General features: G+C 30.8%; 1 protein-coding gene across 2 annotated transcripts in view; it reads right to left on the minus strand.

The window, feature by feature from the left end:
- Nucleotides 1–404: 404 nt before the first annotated feature.
- Nucleotides 405–24,615, minus strand: part of LOC143076018 (cytochrome P450 4A10-like) — a 39,546-nt gene continuing 15,335 nt past the window's right edge. The window contains exons 1-13 of one of the 2 annotated variants that reach the window (XM_076251626.1): nucleotides 19,375–19,488; nucleotides 18,290–18,462; nucleotides 17,487–17,688; nucleotides 16,207–16,334; nucleotides 14,595–14,719; nucleotides 14,145–14,207; nucleotides 9,814–9,937; nucleotides 8,649–8,778; nucleotides 8,191–8,314; nucleotides 7,172–7,367; nucleotides 6,538–6,620; nucleotides 5,393–5,458; nucleotides 405–3,157 (exon numbers count right to left, since the gene is read on the minus strand). In XM_076251626.1, the coding sequence (XP_076107741.1) occupies nucleotides 3,058–3,157; nucleotides 5,393–5,458; nucleotides 6,538–6,620; nucleotides 7,172–7,367; nucleotides 8,191–8,314; nucleotides 8,649–8,778; nucleotides 9,814–9,937; nucleotides 14,145–14,207; nucleotides 14,595–14,719; nucleotides 16,207–16,334; nucleotides 17,487–17,688; nucleotides 18,290–18,460 (1,512 nt within the window). In that variant the 5' untranslated portion in view covers nucleotides 18,461–18,462; nucleotides 19,375–19,488 and the 3' untranslated portion in view covers nucleotides 405–3,057. Of the gene's footprint in view, nucleotides 3,158–5,392; nucleotides 5,459–6,537; nucleotides 6,621–7,171; nucleotides 7,368–8,190; nucleotides 8,315–8,648; nucleotides 8,779–9,813; nucleotides 9,938–14,144; nucleotides 14,208–14,594; nucleotides 14,720–16,206; nucleotides 16,335–17,486; nucleotides 17,689–18,289; nucleotides 18,463–19,374; nucleotides 19,489–24,615 lie in introns of those variants that run through there. The other variant, XM_076251627.1, reaches the window with a different exon arrangement.

The raw sequence follows: 24,615 nt of genomic DNA on the forward strand, positions 1-24,615 counted from the left end.
CGTGTGAGTGAAAGCATTAAAGCATTGCATCGGTTTTTATTAGATGGTCTAAATCTCATTTACAATTCTCACTAGCCTGTCAACACTGTGGTTGTGAAGACTAATCCCGCTCGACTCATATCTTCATTGAAAACAATTGGCAGTTATCCTTCTGAAAATCGTAGGTTCTCTCCATGAACTACGACTTCCGTAACCACTTTCAGCTTTTAGCTAAATGTTCTGAAAGCGGCTTAAAACAACAACAATCAATTCTTTTTTTAATGCATTTTTCTTACAGTTGTGTCATAACAATCAATATTCTGACATATTTTCAATAAATTTACAATTAATTTACTGTAAATGATTGCTAGTAAATGTTGTTTACTGGTTTATTTTGATTTTTGTGCTTAGATCCCGTCCGGCTGAGGTATATCCTATATTTCATTTATTTAAAGTTGAGAGTATTTAAGTTTTAAGCACAAGTAGAATAAGCGTTGGGATTTGATGAGTTTCAATATCATAGGACTGGATTAAAGATTTATTTGCATTTAAAGCGCGAGATCATATGACCTGTATAAACTTATGTTATCTTTCTTGAAAATTCCAGAATAACAAATTATATTAAAAGTACATGCAAGAACAGCCACTTCGATTATTCTTAAAGTAATAAAAGTAAGATTACACCGATGATTAAAAAAAAGATAGATAAATAATAAACATTAGATTACTATGATTACAAACAAAAAGCATCTAAAAGTTAATTTCAAACATATCTTTATTTCGGGGACGGTTAAGTTCCTGTTTATGAACGTCCATTAACATGACATTTTTCTAGGTGAATGTATCATTGACGAAAAACTATAATGTTGTGTTGTGTATACAATCTTTTCATTTTATTCATTAAATTAAAATGACTATTTGGTAAACATCGTTCCGACAGTAACTGCACAGTTCAAAACAACTACTGTAACCGAAAGAAGATGTTAAACATATGTCTACCAGACAAAACCATAACCTTTTCTAGAAATCCACATTTATTTACGAGATATTTGAGATTTTAAATATGGCGGGAAAAGGCTGACTCGGACTTTTACCTTATAATTGCATTGGTATTATTAGGTCCCAAAACAAAAGAAGGAAAATTAAGAATCTTCTAAAATTTTGGTAAATGACCTTTCATAATCTATTAAGTCTTATATAAAAAAATAAATGGGTGTTATGGGGCAAAATATTTTACATTGTATTGTATGGAAAAACACCAAGGAGTCCGAACATTTGATACAAATTCCAAAACCTCACCCAAGTAAATCCTTAAACACAACAGACAGGCGTCTCTTCAAAACTACCATGTTTAGATTCACACTTTAGTCATTTTGATAACATATAACCTCTAGTATCTTTATGTGTCCAACAATAATGTCCTCTTCTTCTTATTTCTTTGTAGGTCGACCTCCCCCAACCGTCTCATGGTGGAAGGAAACCAAATACGGAAGAGAGCAAATTAAGAGAAAAAGATTTCGTATCCGCATTATTTACGGTTATGTCGGAAGACCTGAGACCAAGACACCTCACAAGCTTATGATAAAAGGTCCCAGGGAGTTCCAGCTAGGTACCTATGTTGTTAAGGCCGAAAACAGTGTTGGTGTTGATGAATTGAAATTTACAATAAGAGGCAAGTTAATCAATTGAAAATAATTGAATTTATATCGTTGGGACTTTAAAACAGTAGTCAGAATTTTTTTATGAAAACAATTTCATTAATATGCCCATTTCCTGTAATTTTACTGTTTATAAAATGTCCGAACAGACGAAATACTTAGGTTTATTTACTGTGGAACCTAAGCATATATTACCTTAACCTTTCTTTACTGAGGAACCTAAGCATATATTACCTTAACCTTTCTTGCGCAACTTTAAGAAAAAAAAATAAGCTCGTCAACTTTGTATTTATTTGAATTTCAAACTGTTTTGATTGAACGTCACTAGTCAGTCTTGTCTAGACGAAACGCACATCTTGCGTACCAAATAATAAACCCGGTATCTTTGGTGATTTCTTTTACTTAATTTTTGTCATGCAATAATGACGTCGTTCATCGTTTAAAAGATAGTACTATCATATTTGTTAATACGTTCTTCTCTTTGTATTTTAGCGGCGGGGACCAAAAAGCAGAGATAAGAGAAAAGATATTTAGCTTTCCACAATTAAATAAAGTAAATAAACATTACTACTGAATAATGAATGATTCATTGTTTTTAGTCTTATTTGACCTCAGTATCATATGTCCAATTTCATTGATATCTCCTGTCCCTTAGAGTTTGTGACATTGTGCTGCGTCGGATAGAAATTTGCCTTATGCACGCGTAAATATACATGTACATCTGATTGATTTTGTACCTTTCAAATACACAATGAAAGATGAATTTTGAAAGGTTTTGTAGGATTCTTATATCGACTGAATTTTCAAACAGTTAAATATTGTCCATTGACATATTGTAATATATTATTAACGTTCGAATTAAGACATTGGCCATATGAATGCATAATTCCCGTTATTAAATATGAACATCATATCTTATTAATAGAACATTTAGGCTGAAAAGGAGTTTTAGCTCAATAAAGCACTCAAATGTTCTTGACAAGCACGTGAATGTATGGTGTTTTCTTTTGTGGCATTATAATCGTTGTTGGATATCCTCATACCATTTTATATTGATAAACATATGTGTATAACTGAGTAAGTGTAGCATAATAAAAGAACGAGAGTTAGGCAATTCCAAACTATATTCTTCTCCTGTGGTGTATTTTACTTCATATATAACCTAACGTCAGTAAAAAAATGCGGCAGACTTACAAAATGAGAACTAAAATATCGTATCCCAGAGAAAATTTTAAAAAATAATGCTGCTTTTTTACACACAACATTAGAATTTCTGGTAAAATAATTTAGAATTACTTTGGAAGGGGAAACATTTACGAAGTGAAAGTATCTCTGATGATTGAAAGACAATTATGTTTTGGTATTTCCTTTCCAGTGAAAATATTCCAATAGTTTTTCGCGATGTGCCACTTCTCTCAATTTACCGACTTTCCAATATTACTTTGATTCCATTTGATGCCCTCATGACCAGTTCTGGATTTATATCATAGTTATGACCATCTACTAGTGATACTTTATATCTGAAAGAGCGATAAAAAACGTTCGTATTAATAATTACAACTTATTCATATATTGCTGCCCACTTACCAGCTCGAATTGTACGTAATTTTATAGCATATAGCAAAGCAATTATTATTATACGACGAAACGTCAAAATCACTGAGTAGTATGCGGAACAAATCGGTTTCAACCAAATTTAACAGCAAGGAGAGGAAAAGAAGATGAGCTCATATAAGTCGTCCCATTGAACATTAGTAAGAATATTTTTGAAACGGTAATGACAATCTTCTAAAGCCACTTTAATACAATGTCCTTAGACGTTGTAACTTGAAAAGCAATACAGATTCTTCCCTTATTACTTGAGAACATCTTAGTCAAGGTGTATGTCCTTACGTAGCATGTGATTAAGAATTCGACCACAACTTTTGTAAAATTGAAAATGGAAATGGGGAATGTGTCAAATGAACGCTATACTAAACTCCAAATGGTACACAAGAAACTAAAATAAAAATAATACAAGACTTACAAAGACCAGAGGCTCCTGACTTGGGACAGGCGCAAATATGCGGCGGGGTTAAACATGTTTATGAGATCTCAACCCTCCCCCTATACCTCTAGCCAATGTAGAAAAGTAAACGCATAACTATACGCACATTAAAATTCAGTTCAAGAGAAGTCCGAGTCTGATGTCAGAAGATGTAACCAAAGAAAATAAACAAAATGACAATAATACATAGTTAACATAAATGTGACCTACCGAATTAGACTATTTACCGGCTTTGTAATCACATAAGCAACACGACGGGTGCCACATGTGGAGCAGGATCTGCTTACCCTTCTGGAGCACCTGAGATAACCCCTAGTTTTTGGTGGGGTTCGTGTTGTTAATTCTTTAGTTTTCTATGTTGTGTCATGTGTACTATTGTTTTTCTGTTTGTCTTTTTCATTTTTAGCCATGGCGTTGTCAGTTTGTTTTAGATTTATGAGTTTGACTGTCCCTTTGGTATCTTTCGTCCCTCTTTTAACAACAGACTACTAGCAGTTAACTGACTTGCAAGCTCCATACTTCAATTAAACTGAATGAAAGATTCTGATTTCATCATATGAATATCAGGCACGATCCTTCCAGTTAGGGGTTTAGTACCATACCATTATAACATATATGAGAAGAACATAACCCGTGTCATGCCAACAACTGGTTTTTTAATAAATGTGTTTAGTACCGATGCGAAGACCCTATAAGTGAATCAATATTAACGCCAACATATGCAATCTTTAATGACCTGACAACAGTATCGTAACTATATCCCTTCTTAATTAGTCTATTTAAAGGTTTGGTTAGTTTCTGAGGTGAATACTGACATTTTTGTGCTTTATAAAGAATATTTCCATAAAAAAAATTGATTTTGTAGGCTATCTTGGTCTCTTTGTAGTTACTTTGAACTAGGCCATAACATGTGTCATGTTAGTTGAAATCTTCCTCCAAATATATGTGACCATATATTTCAAGGATATCATTCGATACAAATTTTAGATTAAGAATTTGGAAACCAAACAAAAAGATGTCATCCAATAGAATTTTTAGTTATGCAATTGGAAACAATGAGAAATGACAGTAAGACAGATGGTCGGATGGTCAAACAGTATATATACCCGCTACTTGCAGAGTAGGTTGACGATGGAAGTTTTTAACTACCTTACCTGACTATACAGTCCTTGCAGAGTAGTATATAAATAAAGGCAACAGTAGTATACCGCTTTTCGAAATTCATAAATCGATTAAGAAGAAACAAATCCGGGTTACAAACTAAAACTTAGGGAAACACATCAAATATAAGAGGAAAACTACACCACAACAGAAAAGAACTACAATATAACAATGACTTGGTACAGGACAATTTGAGAAAAAATTATTGGCTAGCCAAACCTCCCGCTTATATTGCAATGTTAAATATAACATTAAAATGGCAAAAATTCATGACAGGACTTCAGTACAAATAAGTGGGAGAACATACGGGACAGTGAAGCACACACATCATATTGCGTGTTATTGTAATCACTAAAATTTCAAAATTACATTCCGACATAATTCAAATTGATATTTATAACTATTTTTATCTGACATTTATCTTTGCTTAATTTTAAACATATAATTTGTTGTTGTTTTTTTATTATTTATTTACTCCGTATTATAATAATGCCACAAAAGTTTGTCAAAAACAATTTGATATCATTGTCTATTTACATCTACAAACCTCTGAACTAATCTGCTGATAACAACTTTTATTTCGTTCATTGCAAAATTTTGTCCAATACAGTTCCTGCAATAGGACTAAGATTTAAAGACAAAATATTTTTTTACGTCTTTAGAAAAAAAAAATGTAAGGACAAATAACAATACATATATTTCATCTTAATTACTTTATCAAGCTACAGAAATAAATCAAAGATAGAAAGATACTATAAAGAAGAAAAATAAACGTTACAATTTATCTGCATCAGATGCGCATTTCGACATAAATTTAACTTCAGTGATGCTCGAGTCCAAAGTATTCGAAAACTAGTGGGATTAGAAATCTTAGTACAAATAGAAAAAAAATGTCGACTTACAGTCAATCAACACTTACCAAAGATAACTTATAATGTTGAATTTTGAGCAACACGAATCTCAAATAAAAGCCATCTGACCGCAGAACTAAATTTTCATACAAACATTACGCTAAAGATACGATAAAGGTATAACCTTGACTTTAAACAGCTCGTGAACACATGGTGTTATAATATGAACTTTTGGAATCTTGTTGTCAGCTATGTTTTCTATCTTAGAAGAGTTATAATTTGCTGAAATTCTTTCAATCTATCTTTTCGTTTATAATGAAGAATAATAGAATAAAGATGATAGCAGTTCAATGTGTTTATACTATTGCATAGGTTTGTAACACACTAACATATTGTATAATCATTTGATTCATATCACTCCTGCAATATATAGTTTCATTATGTTTTTCATTAGATAAGTTGCTAAAATGTAAATTTTCTTTAATTGTAAGATGCGCCAAAGCATTAAAAAGACTTTTCAATATCTTTTTTGCATCTCCTACGAAAAAAATATATACTTATCTCGCAATCGAATTTACAATGCATACGACGTTGTCTATTTGTAACACTTTTGTAAACACCTTTTTTTTCTCCAAAGGAAGTTCGCTATTCTAGTTCGTAGACTTGATAATATTTTAATAGTTTAACGGAAATAGCAGAAAATAGCCAGATTAGATTCTTTTTAGAATTGTCATACATTGAGCATTGTCACCTTTTGTTCTTTCAATAACTGTAATAAAACAATAACAAGAATTTTATGAGATTTTTTAACATGGCGCGTGCCGTGTGCTATCTCCCTTACCTTGATCCTGCAGCAAATGGTATGTAGCTGTAAGGATGTCTGTCAGTTATATCGTCTTGTAAAAATCTTTCAGGTCTAAATACCTGTGATAAAGCATCAAACATATCAAATAGTAATAATGCTGACACCAATTTATATCGTATGTACTCTCGTAATTGCTTCATATAATTTCTTTGCAAAAACACAACATCTGGTTGTGACAATAAACACAATGACAGTTCTTTCAAAAGAAACAAACTTATTTGACCAATAAAAAATAGTTTTTGAATGATACTCAAGTTTGAAAAATGTATTTAGATAGGCGTTTTACTGAAGTAAAGATTACTATATAGTTTATATATCAAATATCGACTTTACATGTTCTTACAAACAAGGCGGCCTTGCAACAAATATCAGATAGTTATGTGAGTATCGGCATGGCTAAAATTTACGAATGCAAGGTTTTATACATTAATAGATGATCACTTGAAATACATCGTTTTAATATATTATGCAATTTTTGGAAAAACAAATTCCCGAATAACCATATTTTATTTTTTGGATAAAGATTTGTTTATATTTGTACTGACATAACGCAACTAAAAAACGTGTTTCTTGTGTCACGTTTAAGCCTGTCAAAATAAAATATATCTACCTCGTGTTCAGGCCAAACATCTGGATGATGATGAATCGAGTGAATACTAATATCTATATGAACACCAGCTGGTACAATGATGTCACCAAACTTCATAGGTGACGTCAGTAGTCTGGCTGTTCCCGGTACTGGTGCGAACATTCTCATAGATTCTTTTACAAAAGCTGTAAGCTGAGGCATCTCCTGCAGATTTTCCCTGGATTGAAAAATAATATTTAAAGGTCAACAGAAGGTCACCTTTGATGCAACGTATGGCACATAGTTTTACACAATAACGACGTCCACGCGTCAATTGTCTGCCAGATGTCCATTATAACGTTAACATTGCTTTTTATTTAACATATTTTCTGCAGGGCTTTAAAGATCTTCATTTAAGAATAATAATTTGTCACAATATATATTTCATCATGTTTATTTAAAAATAAAATTAAAATAAGATAACACAATGTAACAGCCTTTCAAAATGCATATATACTCTACTTAAATAAATCTAAATGCGTATTGTGGATAAAAGAAATCTTGACAACTCTGACGTGTCAATGTTTAATATCTCCATAATAGCCCATTTGGTGTAATGATTCATTTTTGTAATGGCAAGACATGTACTGCATTATTTTTTTACATAAATGTCGTGCCATGTTTTAAAGTATAATTCTATGTAGCTAGTATAATAGATAATTAATAATGAAAATAACCTCAGATAGCAATCATAAGTCAAAGAGGTACATATAACAGCATGGCTATACAAATAAGAAACATTGTCTTACTCTGGAAAATAAAAATAAAACTTATAAACTAGTATACTCGTTCGATCAGAAAAAGGGATGAAAGATAAATAAAGAGCAACACGAACCTTAAAGAATAAGAATAAATTCTGGTGATTTAGAAGGATAAGAGATCCTGCTCTACATGTGGCACCTGTTGTGGTGCTCTCTATCCGCTAATTCATAACTAATGATATGTTTGTTTTCTCTATTGCTATAGAATCCTCCACCTTATAGAATTTCAAATTAACGTACCAGGTTACCTCTTGTTTATCTACTAATAACTCTGATATTTCTGTATATACTATTTCCTGCTCGTCTGGATATTTCCCCAAGCAGTATATAGACCAGCTTATTGCTGCTGCAGTGGTATCATGACCTGAAAAAAACAAGTTCATGACTTTGTTTAAGTACCTGTATTAATCTAGACATACTACCTACAGTCAAAGACTTACGACACCATTAAACCATAACAGCGTAATTTTATTAGCGTTACAAAATAGCCTATTTTTCCAAACATTATGAGTTCACTATGTTTTGTTTGCATTGCTTAACATTTAGATTTTATAGTAAATACTTTTCTAATTATTGTCATCTGTTTGGTATTACCATCTCATTATTTTATTTCTGCAGCTTTTTAATTTACAATTGGCCCATTTGTATTCCATTTTTCTACCAGTTTATATTTAAAAAAATCATCTTTTGACATTCACCTTCAAACATAAAAGTATCGACTTCCGCTCTGATATCTTCATCAGAAAGTCCTATTCCATTTTCATCTTTAGCTGTAAGAAGTATATCAAGGAAATCAAGATGACGCTTTGTTGGTTGGCCTTCTTTCTTCTAGAATGTGAATAACAGACAAAAAATAGAAGTTATATAGAAACTTATGTTCAACCAACTATCGGTAATGTTGTTTTTAAATGCATTTGGCTATTTTTTATGTCCCGTTCGGCTATATAATTCACAACGTAAACAAAAACTTATACATACTTGACTTTAAGTTTTTGAATTAGTGTGTAGTGATCACATAAGAAAGCGCTTTTATTCGACAATTTTATAATTTAAGTGGTATTGTCATTTACTAATAAGGTATCTAAATAAAGGCAACAGTAGTATACCGCTGTTCAAACTCATAAATCCATGGACAAAAAACAAAATCGGGGTAACAAACTAAAACTGACGGAAACGCATAAATATAAGAGGAGAACAACGACACAACACTACAATGCATCAGACAAAATCCCACGAGAATAACAAATATAACATCAAAACCAAATACATGAATTTGGGATAGACAAGTACCGTGACACGTCTTATCGCAATGTCAATTTACACTAAAAAAAAAGAGAAAACAAACGACGCAACGTTAAATTGTAACACACTAACCATATAACACAAAATAGATAGAAGATACCAATGGCATACTCTAAACTGCAATAATATGTACATACATATATTTAAAGTTATATTGTATGTTTCTTTGATATAGCTTAATTCTAAGTGCAAGAAACAGAAAATTTCTAAAACGAACTTGAATTTGAATATAACACGTAAATCAATTATAAAATGTTTTAACTTTTTCATTTAAAACTGTTACTACTCGGTGTTGACTGTCGAATACATGTTTAAGACATTTAGCAACTAACGACCTTTTTTTTATTTATTGGATCATAGGTGGTGATGAACTCAATAACAACTTTTGGATAAAGTAAAGGACTCGTTCATATCGGTCAATCGTAATTTTAGATCAATTTTTCGTACTGTTTGTCTCTTTGTTTTTCGTCTTTTTGAAATTTGTGATGGATGTACGTTTTCTCGCGAAAACAATAAACTACAATGATATATGACTAATATAGCGTTTATCTGAACACTAACCAGAGTTTGCTTTCTTTCTTTTATAATTCCATTTGAAAATTCGTGTGAATAATCACAAAGCTGTTTCAATTCTTTTCGTTCTTTAGAAAATCGATAAATAAAATCAATTTGATACCAAGGCTTTCTAAAAAATAATGATTAGAATTTCAATGTTATAATGACAAGTGCACAACTTGAGACGATTTAAACTGCAACTGTGTAGATATTAATTAAGACAATTGGTAAATTATGGATTTGGTAAAAACATCTACTAAATTATAAGTTGATTAGAAATGCATTATATTTATAACTTAACTGTTTACAAACGTTTTGAATTTTTGAAATACTAAGGATTTTCTACCTCAGGAATAGATTACATTAGCTTGATTTAGCAAAACTTTCAGGAATTTTGGTTTTCAATGCCCTTCAACTTCGTTCTTTATTTGGACTTTTTAAATTTATTGAATTGGAGCGTCACTGATGAGTTTTTTTTAAGGCGAAACGTGTGTCTGGCGAAAATACAAAATTTAATCCTGGTATCTATGATGAGTTTATTTATATAATTCCTACTGCAGAAATTGAATTGAAGAGTAGTTTCATTCAAACATAAAATGTGGTATGGTTACAAATTAAACAAGTGCCCACCAAAGTTGAAATGACGAAGATATAAACAATTGCAGATCACCGTGCAAACATTGATTTAAAAGAAGAAAGTTTGGGAATCGCTTTAGTTGAATAAACAGATGGATTGCAACTAAATGGTTTCATTCAATCACAGTGACTTGTACTTCAAGTAAAAATCAATTCGTTATATATATACAGATGGAATAAGACAAAAAAAAGTCTTTAATTTTTTGTCGTGAATGTGTAGACTTACTCTTTGTGGATCTTTTGCAGTACAATTGCCAATATAAAAGTATCGGTCGGCAAAATTACCTATTAGAACGTTGAGCTTGATTTTAGAAAATGCAATCTATTTTTGATAATATATCATTATATCTGATGACCATTAACTAACTACGTAACTTTTTATAGTAATCAAACTATATGTTTTAACAAAGTCTGCTGATTCATCATCTTTCATGGGATCCGAATTATCTTGAGTACAGTACTTGCAACCTTAGGCGTTACTGTTTGACGTGAACTTGACTGATCGGTGAATGATCGGTGACGGATGTTTGACTGATCGATGAGTGATCGGTGATCGGTGACCCATAGGATCCGTCAAATAAGTCAAATAACCTATGTGAGAGTTACCCTGACAACTGTCACCGATCGATCAGTCAATTAAATTTATGTACGGATCGGACGGATACGTATATATTTAAAATTCTTATGTAAACCGAACTCGACAGTGTTTACAAACGATGAACGCGGACCTCTACGAAGACACCTTAATTTACACGTTAATTTGTAATAAAATTAGTTGCAATAAAAAAGTGAAAATAGTTTAACAGAATAATATGCTTAGAGCGTTAAATTGTTTGTGTTGATTAATAGTTTTGTATTAAATATTGTTAACATCAGAGACATATAATACATAATTGTATTATATGACTCTGTTAACATAAACTTATTCCTACGAAAATGGTTATTATTGACCGCCATTGGATTTTTGAACTTTTTATAGTTTCGAATAGGTTGTTTTTTCGTGAAATTAAAAGAATGTCAAAGAAATAATATTAAATTTTTTTTGGCATTGTTTAAAATTACCAAAATTATTCTTCTTTTTATAAAAAATGATACTATTTTATTTTAAATCAGTTATTTTTACCATCTTGAGACAAGTCTTCTAATCAGAATTGAGATATAATGAGAATTAAAATACTTAAACTTTTATTTTTGTGGAATAAGAATGCAGTTATTGATTTATTTTGATACAAATTATTAACTGTCATATGATTTGAGTACTTTTTGTACATCAAGATTGGCTGTTTTTCATAAAATATGCTTACTTTAAGGAAAAAGATACTAAATTTTTGTACGCGTTCCCTAAAATGCAAATATTTCTTCATTTTACTGAAAATTATTGACCGCCATTAAATTTTTGTACTTTTTATAGTTTAGAATAGTTTTTTTTCATAAAATTAAAAAAATGTCAGAGAAATCATACTGAAATTTTATTGGCATTGTTAAAAATAACCAAAATTATTCTTCTTTTTATTAAAAATGATACTATTTTATTTGAAATCAGTTATTTCTACCATCTTCCATTCTTGAGACAAGTCTTCTTATTAGAATTGAGATATAATGAGAATTAAAATACTTAAACTTTTATTTTTGTGGAATAAGAATGCAGTTATTGATTTATGTTGATGCAAATTATTAACCGTCATATGATATCAGTACTTTTTGTACATCAGGATTGGCTGTTCTTCATAAAACATGCTTACTTTAAGGAAAAAGATATTAATTTTTTTACGCGTTGCCTAAAATGCAAATATTTCTTCATTTTACTGAAAATTATTGACCGCCATTGGATTTTTGTACTTTTTATAGTGTAGAATAGTTCTTTTTCATAAAATTAAAAGAATGTTCAAGAAATCATACTAAAATTTTATTCGCATTGTTTAAAATAACCAAAATTATTCTTCTTTTTATTAAAAATGATACTATTTTATTTGAAATCAGTTATTTTACCATCTTGAGACAAGTCTGCTGATTAAAATTGAGATATAATGAGACTTAAAATACTTAAACTTTTATTTTTGTGGAATAAGAATGCAGTTATTGCTTTATTATGATATAAATTATTAACCGCCATATGATTTCATTACTTTTTGTTCATCAGGATTGGTTGTTCTTCATAAATTATGTTTACTTTAAGGAAAAAGATATTATTTTTTTGTACGCGTTGCCAAAAATGCAAATATTTCTTCTCACATTGGAAAATATTGTAATTTCAATTGCAATCAGTTGTTATAAATGATTTTCATATGTTTTTTGTAGAAAATGTGAATTATTCAAGAATAAATCTGCCTAAAATTGTTTCTTTCTTTTTAAGGAATATATTTATGTTTACCGCCATTGGATTTTTTCTACTTTTTATTGTTTAGGAGTAGTTATTTTTTTATTAAGGTAAAAAGGACTATCAAAAAAAAATGTAATGTTGTTTGCATTGTTTAAAATTATTCATATTTCTTGTTAAAAAAATAGCGTTTATTTTTGTAATTTGTTATTTTAAAGGCTTCGATTGTGACGAGAATATAGAAAGTCCATGATTATGATAAGTTTTTTTTTTAAGAATTTTATGATGATAAGGATACAAAAACTTTAAATATTGAAAAAAATAGACTACATTTTTCAATAACTGATCCTTTCATTTTGTTTTTCCCGAGTATGTTTGGAAAATAATAAAATCAATTTCGCGATGTAGACACTCGCCGCGGGTTTGAAAATATATAACCTAAATAAAACGAAAAAGACCATTCTTTAATGATGATATTTTAATTTAGGTTTTATCTGTACATTTCTTTTCATTTCAATTAATAAAACTTTGCTAAATAATTAATAAATAAACTGTATCATTGAACGTTCGATTTTCACGAGTCGCCATTTTAATTAAATCAAACGAAACTAAGATTCCGTAATTTGTATTAGTTCATCATGTGACGTATTAAAGTTCAATCCGTCATCAAGGTCGATCGGTACTATCCGTCCGATCAGTCCGATCAGTCAATTACTTTTACTATAAGTCTGACGGATTGCTGACGTGAGTTTGACGCGAACTTGACTGATCGGTGACTGATCGATGACCGCTGATTGATCGCTGAAACAGTAACGCCTAAGGTTGCAAGTACTGTATAGATAGAAGTAAAACAAATTTTCAAGTAGACTTGTTTCGTTGATGAAATTAATGTATCCATAAACGTCCATTTTTATTTTAATCTAAAAATGTTGTTTCTTTTATTTCTGCGATATTTTCACATTTCCGGACCGATGTAAGAAAAATGTTTGTTCTCACTGGTGAAAAATCTGTTCTTGGCAAATGATTGGTCTAAATATATTTGTGGCGTTAAATTTTCTTGGTTTCTTCTGAATTGTTATAGTGATAGTGTGACGTCATGGCAGACGACCATGCCTGATGATGTCAAATATAAAAAAGTACACAACTTTCTTCCAATCTTTGAAAAAGAAGGAACAAAATCATTAGAGAAATAGATATCACCGCTATTAATCGTCTTCTATGATATTTCTACACAATCAAGCTTAACGGTCTCGAGTAAAGAAATATCGTTTAAATACTCTTGTTGCAGTTGTTGGATATATATATATCTATGGACGTAACTAAATCCATAGTATTGGGATATATAGATGGATAAATATATTATATACATTAAAGAAATACTTACAAGCACCTGGACAAAGTTAAATATGACAATCTATTCACAGCATTTACGTAGGGATGTTTTGATCTGTAACGATAAACATTGAGAGAAATTAAACTGCCGCGTCTTTATTGTTGTAAACATTAAAATGTAACAGCAATACTGAAACTAAAAATTCCAAAATATCCTAGACTTGTTGTTTATCGAATATTTTTATCAAAAAGTACGAAAGCATAAATTGAACTCAAACAACGAAACTATTATATTGCAAAGTGTAAAGTTATTGTGTTAGGTATTAATGTTTTTTGGAAATACGTCCTTTTGCCGGTTTATATTACTTCTAATGCTGATGTCCAGTTTATTTTCCATTTTTTTTAAAATGCTTTTTTCGCTTCATAACTTTGTTTTGCATCTTGGCTGATGTTTAAAGATTATCTTTTTTGGGGGTGATATTTTACTTTACTATATACTCACCCTTGATCTTGTATCTTTCCTTGGTATGAAAAGGCGCATCTTAATATAGTGTCTAAAGATGCTAAAGCTACACGCGGGAATATGTCTACTGCCTCGCCACTTTTAGCATAACCCTTCAATTTTTCCTATTAAATCATGCAAAAGAAGAAAGTCAATGTAAAGATACTTTCGTATTCTAAATTTGAATTTTACTTGCTAAGTGTAGCTTTAACAAACATCAATAAATGGAAGTTGTTTTAACGACCTTGACTGGCTATACAGTTTTTAATGTTGTCTTACTCTTCAATTCTTTATCTACAGTTTTCTGTGTAGTCTTATTGGTATTGTTGTAAGATTTTTTTGTTTGCGATTTATTATCGGTAACAGTGTAGCCATTTTTTATTTGATTTAAACTGAGGTCACACATTCACGATTTTTACAGCCGTCATTGAAAAGTCCATTCCAAATTAAAAAAAATCAAATGTCTGATCGAGATCCTTGATATTGACATCTTATATGAATTATTGTTCCTCAAATGAAATATTTGAAGCTAGGTTAATTGATTATCACTCCAACTTGGGAAAGAATAAAGACATAGGGTCCTGTGCAAACTGTTGGTTGACATGATCTTGAATAATTTAAACCGGAAGTGACCTTCAGTAAAGCAGACGTTGCCATGTTTCGCACTTATTTCACGAAATACCTATAAAACTTTATTTTTTTAAATATACATACATTAATCTTAGTACCTAATGTCTCCGTTATTACAGGCAATAGTATATATAAGTCAAATGTTTTTGGAATCAGTATGACCGGAAGTTGGCAATTATGTCCCTTATTTCCCTAATATATAGAAAAAATTATTTATTGAATCAGTATGAAGAATACCTATGCTTCGACGCAAATAATAACTTTGAGTAAACTGGAAGAAGCTTCTCATCAATAATTTAGAAAATTGATGTGGAAGAATGTGGAAAGTCCGCCAATCTGTTACTGAACGATTGGTTTTTAATTGCTTATTGATATCAGTAAGATTATCATATTGTTTGCATTTATTTATGGTACTCTGAATCGACACACCTTTACATTCGTAGATATCTAAATAGATTATTTACAGAACTAGCAAACAAAATGCCAAGTCAATGACAAGCTGAAAGAACTAGAAAACCACATTCCACAAAAAAAAACTTTGTCAACCATAAACACTGTACAGCCTCTTTATCATTTCAAAAAAGTTCATCTCAAGTTATATACAAAAAATGATAGTATATGTATAAGACATAAAATCCATATCAATCAATATCTAAATATACCACATTTCCAATACAAAATCAACAACCACATGCAAATATAGGATAGAGCGAAGCAGTCGACAGCTTTTAAGAAAGCTCAAACTTGTCATTCTTCTGATCGAAGATAGAAATGGGGAGGTGAAACTATCATATGAATACAAGAACAGGTTGTCCAGGAACGGCGCACAGTTGGTTCCAATACGAATGCCGACAACCGCAGAAATTCTACCTCAAAATTGTCAATGAGATTCTCCAGTATGTTGATCACTTGACTTTCAGTGTTGTTTTCTTAGGTTCATTTTTAACAAACATGCCGAATTAAATCTCAACTCTATACTTACAAGAAATACATCTGTAACACTGTTATATACTTTAACGTATGGTTTGAGTATTTCAAAATGGAAGCCTGGGGTCAAGAGTCGTCTATTCCGTTCCCATTTCTTTCCATCAGATATCAACAAACCATCGCCTAGATAAATAAAATGTTATTTTCGTAAAATTAAATCAACTACTGATTGGATTTAATTAATTTTGAGATTGTGTACTTTAATCATCGTCATCATAATCCCCACCCTTGTCGCCTTTCATTCCCCGTCCCGCAATTGTCATCTGATCATGATAATGTAGTATAACATCCTGCATCTAATTATTGCAGTATTCAAAGGAAACAGAAAATATCAATCTAGATTTTTTTTTCTAATTATATATTTTCCATTATTTTCCATTTAAATGTACAATAAAAGATTACTCTTAATTGCTTAACACTAACTGTAATTATGAATAAAATAATTATGTGGTTTTATTGACTTTAGAGGAAAACGGTTTAATATAAAATATCATAATATAAAATATCAGAGAGTTTTTTTTCCAAATATTACCTTTTTCCGAACAGATAAACTATTATTTACAAAAACAAAACAACAATGGTAATATTTAACCATAACATTATATTTGACAGATTTTACTGGTGGCATAATTGATATTTGTTTTCACATAAAAACAAATCGCATGATTTCCACTGATCGGAAGTCAATACTGATATACTATTCATTAATCCAAAGCAGTCCTGTTTACAAGTTAACTTTTGATCATGTTAACTTTATTTTGAAGGAGCAGACCAGACCAAAGTTAACTTTGGATCAAGTTAACTTTATCTTAGAGGAGTAGATCAGACCAAAGTTAACTTTGAATCATGTTTAAACAAACTGGCCACTGCATTTATACGCATGTTTGAGAAGACACGAAAAGGTGACTAATCAAAAAGCGCGAAGCAAAAGAAAAAAGCATTTTCCTATAGATTTTTTACATTTAATTTTAAATATCTTATACATAAAATGTATAAGTCCTTTAAACAGTGCTGGCCTTTGCTACCAAGGTTTTGAGTTTAAACTTCTATTCACATATGATTATCAATTCTCCAAGTATTCTCGTTTACCTCATTATATACACATAGTCGATGGTATGGAGTGCACCTATCACATATCATACCATGCATGTAAGTCCTTCAAACAGCATAAGCTTGACTATAAAATCTCATAAACAAATGTAAGCCCAATCGACAGCAAAATCCAGCCTTTCCAATCTCTTAAATATGTGTAGGTCCCTTTGACAGCATTCTTACCTATCCAATCTCTCAGATATCTATATGCCCCTCCAACGGCATGAGCCTTTGGTGCTGAAGACTTATAAAGTATCTGCGCCGAATCCGGATGACAGACCCCAAAACTCGGGTAGAAAAACATATTCCAAGCAACATAAACCTTAGGTCTTTCCTTTTCAATTATACTTTTAAGGAGTTTGAAATAGGAAGCTAGATCGTGAACCTACAAACCAAAAAAAATTAAATCACATAGTGTAAGAGCTCAAGTCAAATATATTAAAACAATAATACAATTTTAATTAAAGCCTGAATCAGTGAAAAATTTACGAAAACCAATTCGACTTTCTGGTTAAAATCAATTTGATATGAGAACCGCGTAAGGATACTAAATAAGAAAAACACAAATAAAGTGGTTTCTTTGTGAATGAATATTCTCATGTTTTTAATATAAAATTTGAAGACAATAAATGTCCACAGTAACAACAGTTGTAAATAAACAGTACTAACACAGCGTGTCTGTCTTTCATTCTTTTGATGATAGACGTGATTGGAAGATTTTTTTGGGGGAAGGGGGTATAATTCATGTATCTGAGTCACATCCTCTTTAACACACTCTTGGTGATTTATAACATGAAATATCGGTATTTGCACTTGCCGGTTGTTGAGACGGTATCATGACTTTTAGAGGTATTTGCTTAAAAATGTTAATGGATTGCTTTCTCATTGGCATATAATCCGCAACTCGTTTTATTCATACTTATAATGTGATTATTTGTTTAACTTTATTTTTAGTCTTCTTTCGCCATAAATATAGTTGTACATACCAAATGAAGAGTGCCCCATATAGGGTGAAGCGGACCAAGAATTGTAATACTTTGACCAAATGTTGCTGTTCTCCACTGTCTGTATCTAATTGTAAATGCTCTGATCCTCCATAGTACATACGTAATGACGATAACAATCAAAGCTATGGATATGTTAGTACTGAAAACCATTGCTGAAATTTAATGTTCATGTTTTCAATTCAAAATATTTTATTGTTCATAAAATCAAATCTACATTTAACATGTTGAAACAAAGAATTCGACAAAAGACAGATCCCATACAAAATTGATTGAATAATCTGATAGTACATGCTATGTTTCTGATTATTCATACATCATCATATGTTTTGATGTGATAATCTTAACTTAATAACAGTGTCTGTGAAAATTCATGAATATGACAGTTGTTATGCATTCTTTTTTTGATTTTGCTATTTCCCTTGGAGTTCGTATTTTTTTCTTCACTTTATACATAGTAGGGCTGCCATTAACATGATTAACAACAATTAAGTCCTTTAAATAAAATATCAATTCAATCAATTTCAATTAAAATATCAGAAGCGGATTTAAAGAAATAAAGCACACCTAACCATGACAGACAGCAACAATGAAGAACAAAATGAATACTTAGCATTAAAAGGTCCATAAGATACGAAATTTGAAACAAGTCAAACGAAAAAAGCAACGGCCTAACAATTAACAAAATAATGTACGAAACATTTACAAAATGCCATCAGCGACAATCCCTGAATGACAGCTAATTACAGACTCTTAACATGAGTTAGACATCGTTTAAATGTGGTCGGGTTGAACATGAGTGTATTCGTGTTTTATTGGTTTATTTTTAATCTGATCTGATCTAGTTTAAATACCCCCTAAATCCTCGTATCATCTTTTTTTTAATTATACACGCATGTAATTTAGTTTTATAAAAAATTTATTGTGTAATGTCAGTTCATAATACAGGGAAATTGACCTTTCGTGTTTTAAGCACAAATACATTGCTGTCAAAATAATAAAGAATACACTCTGTAGATAAAACATTACGATCCGAAGAAAAACGTATTTTAAATGAATAGACATACCTTTGTACCTGGCTATATTGATTCCTCCAGTTATTTGCACAAGAACATACTATATATTTATTAGTAATTATAAATTCTTGCTTCGCCTAAATGACATTTATCGGTTAATACACAATACATTTAGATAAAACCTAGTATTTATATTTAGATTTTACCTTGATATTTTGTTTTATTTCGACAGCTGACGGACACACACGTTTAATATAATTGTAAAGAAATTGAAATTTATCCTACGCATAGTTCATAAGAGGTCATCAATGTCACTGGTGGGACAACAACGCGTAAAAAATACATAAAGGAATAATTTGTTAAATATTCTGTTTCGTTTTTTGTTTAAACTGTTGTATTATTAATACACACGTGGATATCATTTATTTGGTAACTATATCAAATGTGCACGTATATATACGGGTATTCAGATATGAAAATAAGAAGATACGGCAGGAGTGTCAATGTGACAATTTACAAAATTAATGTAATGTGTCATTCAATGCATTCCTTTGCAAAAGTAATTGTAATTTAATGCATTAAATGTATGTAATTATATTTGTAATTTAATGGACTGTTTTGTCAAAGTAATAGTAATTTTAAGCATTAAATGCATGATATTATTATTGTAATGTATTGGATGGTTTTGCCAAAGTGATTGTTATAAAATGCATAACATTGCAATGAATTTAACTCTGTTTTTAATGTTTTGCTATTAAACCACTGTCCAAGGAAGTTTGATGTTCAAGTGCTAAAATATAAAAATAAAAGTTCATCTTTTACTTTTATTTCTTTGTTTAGTTTCAGATTCTTTAAATGATTGTAATATGAATATGACCATTTACGACTAGAACGTGTATGCTTTATTTGATACATTTTGAGAACCATATTTCCATTTTAGAAATTTAAGTACTTTTTTCATGTGGATATTTTTGTACTCACATCTAGATTGTAAGATTTGAAAACATTTGTCGAATGCAGTTTAAATAGGAATTAAACCTTTTTGCGTCAGTTGCTCATGTGGAGGAGATAATTTGAATTTAAGGATGTTAAACAAACATGAAGATACATGCACCTAGTTTTGTAAAATAACGCATATTACATTCTTTTGGATTTTATACTCGAATGTTTTTAAAAAAGGAAATGGAAAACTATGGATTGCGTTGAGTGTACCTTTCAAAAATATTTTAAAAATTCAACCTCAAATTCTAAACTATCAAACAAAGTAGAGATTAAAACATGTGTGTTTGATTTGTAGTTTAAATATGAGTTTAAATTAACTACTGAATTATCAAATGAAATTATTGAATTTAATTTTTCAAAATTGAGCTTATCAGATGATATATGAATAATAGTCATAAACGGCAATGCAATTGTTTGTACTATTTTATAGGACCATCATAGCTGGTCAAAAGGTCAGTTTGTACCGTATAAATTGTTTCCAGTACAGTATGTACTGAGAGGACAAAATATGTTTTAATCAAGTGTAGTCTTCATAGCCACCAGTAAAATGAGGCGGATGAATGTAGTTTTACTATTATAAGTTGTAGCTGTATACTCGGGTATGATTTATTTCGTTCTTTATTTACAAAGTTTATCTAGGAGATTTATTCTATGATTGATGTTTATTTTACAAATAGCTAGAACTAATTGAGAGAATTATCTAAGTTCTTCAATAAAAAAATATTGAGTTTTATTTCGATTCGATGGTTTTTTAATCATTATAAGACAATATTGGGAATATATTTATGTCATTCTGTTTATATTTATGTGTAAAGCAAGATTTAGTAACACGAATTTATTAAATTTATTCACTGATCTCACAGATCGCTTCTGTTTAAGAGGGACGGAAAATACCAGAGGAACAGACAAACTCATAGATCAAAAATAAACTGACAATGCCATAGCTAAAAAAAAGACAAACAGACAAATAGTAGAACATATGACACAACATAGAAAACTAAAGACTAAGCAACACAAACCCATCCAAAACTGCGGGTGATCAGGATGTTACAGTGACAACAGTATGTAAATTTAATATATAGATCCTCAACAAACTCGGGCCACATTAAACATGTTAAAAGCTATTACTAATTAGATAAGCATTTTTTATGTCGGTTATAACATAGAAACTTGTTTGCCAATGAATGAAATATACAATAATTATTAAATCAAAATTTATCTCAATTATATTCCAGACTCTCAATATGGATTTTTAAATAGACACTACTTCTGAGTTTATGAGTTTCTCTTTGTTGTAAGCAGGTATATCAATGGAGAACTTGTTGACTATTGATTTATTTACGAACACAAATTGTGTACGCAATATATTGTAATCCCCAAATTATAGCCTCCTAGCAGCAGGTCTCTCATGATACGAATGTTCTATGAAACATTTTGAAATAGCAGATTAGTTATCATTAATTTACAAAGAATCTACATGCAAGCGCACGCCCATAATATTGAGGTCTTGGCTGCATTAATGAACCATTTTTTACTAATATTTTCATTTAAACTGGACAGCTTTTAAAAAAACTGAACAATAATTTATTACTTCATTTTCCGTTTCTAAGTCAAATATCACCACTGTTCAAACATTTTGTTTATAGTCAATAAAGATGTGTCCAGTATATGTTTAGACTTTGGTGAATACTCATGAACTGTAGTGAATTGCCCGTGGACGATGTCTGAAAATTTGCTGAAAACCTTTAAAAAAAAGTAGTGCATTCCATTCTAGAATATAATTTTTTTTATCAAACTTCATAGAAAAAATGATACAGGAAGTCCAATGAGAAATTGCATTGTCTTTATTTACAGAAGTGCAACCTTTGGTACACATTTGAATTGATATGGAAACTTTATCAAGTTATCTTCATCAGAAAATCTAAACAAAACAGGGTCTCATTACAAATTGTTTGTTACTTGGAGGCTATCGCATTAAGGTTCATTTAAAATTGCATTAGGTAAACTTGTGAGCATGTGACTCTGAGTAACGCATATGAACTGGCCATCGGTCATATCAAACCCCCATACGAACATCATCTGATAGGTATTTATGTATTTTATCATTTGAAATTATAACATATGAATAAAAAATGTCAGGAAAAACGCGGTCTTTTAAAGTTCCCTTTAAGTATTATAAAACAGAATCAGTTTGGTATGAGAAGTTGTAGAATCTTTCTTGTCGGAAGATGCGCTTCGGCTTTTTGTCTTCTCTACTGCCTATAACGTTGCTCCTTCTGGTGTAATACATCGCCAGAAAAACAAGTGAAACTGCGAGCTACTGCTCACTAATGATACCCCCGCCGCAAGTGGAGAATTTTAATAGTGTAAAAATATGAAAGTGTTCGGTAAACAGGAAGTTGCTGAGTGATGAATCTGAAAACGCATCACACGGTATAGCTGACTTGTATAAATCCTGAAACCAAATTTCAGAAATCCTTGGATTGCAGTTCCTGAGAAAAATGTGACGAAAATTTTCAACTTGGCTATCATGTGTAAAATTATACATGTGTTTAGTAAACAGGAAGTTGTCGAGTGATGAGTCCGAAACGAATCACGCGGTATAGCTGACTTATTTAAACCCTGAAACCAAATTTCAGAAATCCTTGTATTGTAGTTCCTGAGAAAAACGTGACGAAAAATTTCAACTTGGCTATCATGTGTAAAATCATACAAGTGTTCGGTAAACAGGAAGTTGTCGAGTGATGAATCTGAAAACGCATCACACCGTATAGCAGACTTATATAAACCATGAAACAATAACTACGTCTTAGTTTCGGTCTTTCTGTAGGTTTTTTTTAAAGCGCAAAATGAGTCGTATGTTAACTAAAAGCCCGTCTTCAACTTATAAGCCTTGTATAGTTCTTGAGTTTGATGTTATATTGGTTATTCTCATCGGATGTTGTCTAATGCTTAGTCTGTTGCTGTGTGTGTTACATTTTAATGTTGTGTCGTTGTTCTCCTCTAATATTTAATGCGTTTCCCTCAGTTTTAGTTTGTTACCCCGATTTTGTTTTTTGTCCATTGATTTATGAGTTTTGAACAGCGGTATACTACTGTTGCCTTTATTTATATATAATGTTATATAGCACCGATATAATCGTATCAATGATTTATGACGAAGTCAGGAATTTGACTGTTGTATAAAAGTAGTTTTGAATGTTTTACCTTTCTGATTTTGCCGATTTTGTCAACAAATACAACAACCATTATTGAGACTACACACATCCTAAATAAATGCTGTTACGATTGACGTATTTAAACACGTTTTCTTCATCATGTACACACACTAAGTAAAATTTATTAATGTGGATATGATGAAATACATGAAAGTTGTTATCCATTCGTTTGATGTATTTAAGCTTTTGATTTTGCCTTTACTTAGGAATTTTCTTACGAGTTCGGTGCTTTTGTTTTTTTAACTTTTTTCCTCCTCATAATTTAGTACACACTTCGTTTTGTTCAATATAGGTTGTTGCTTTGTTTGATATTTGATAACTTTAGTTATAACAATGTTACAATTTGATGATGATGATGATGATGATGATGATGATGATGATGATGATGATGATGATGATGATGATGTTTGAAAGTATTCTTTTACTTTTAACATGTTTAACTCTTTAGTGTTTCATCCTTTGATTTTGCTATTTGATAAGGGAATTTCCGTTTTGATTTTCCTCGATGTTCAGTATTTTTTTGTGATTTTACTTTTTCTTACCACTAACAACTAAAATGACACTAAGTACAGATCTGAGAGTATGAAAAGTCACTTACAGCTAATCCAAAAGCCAAAAATAATAACAGGACTTGCAACCTCGTCCGTTACTATTTGACGGGAACTTTACAGATCGGTGAATGATCGGTGACGAATATTTGAGTGATCTATGAATGATCTGAGATCGATGACCCATATAATCCGTCAGATACGTCAAAGCTTATTTGATAGTTATTGTGATAACGGTCTGATCACAGCAAAGTACGTTTATTTCACTAATTTAATATGGGCAATTTTGTATATAAAACTGGTACTGAATATGATGATGTGTATCGTGTACATATTGTTTTAAAAGGTGGCGTTGCGTAATGAAGTTTGGTTTTGGATTCTGTATTTTCAGGAAATTTTTGTCTCAGCCTGTGGTTTTATAAAACCAACTTTGCTATTTAAGATTTTTCGGACGGACATCCTCAGTACATATATTATAGTTGGCAACATGAGAATGGGCAAGCCGATATGACTGTTTATATAGA

This window comes from Mytilus galloprovincialis, chromosome 5, assembly GCF_965363235.1.
Source record: "Mytilus galloprovincialis chromosome 5, xbMytGall1.hap1.1, whole genome shotgun sequence".
Classification (NCBI taxonomy): domain Eukaryota; kingdom Metazoa; phylum Mollusca; class Bivalvia; order Mytilida; family Mytilidae; genus Mytilus; species Mytilus galloprovincialis.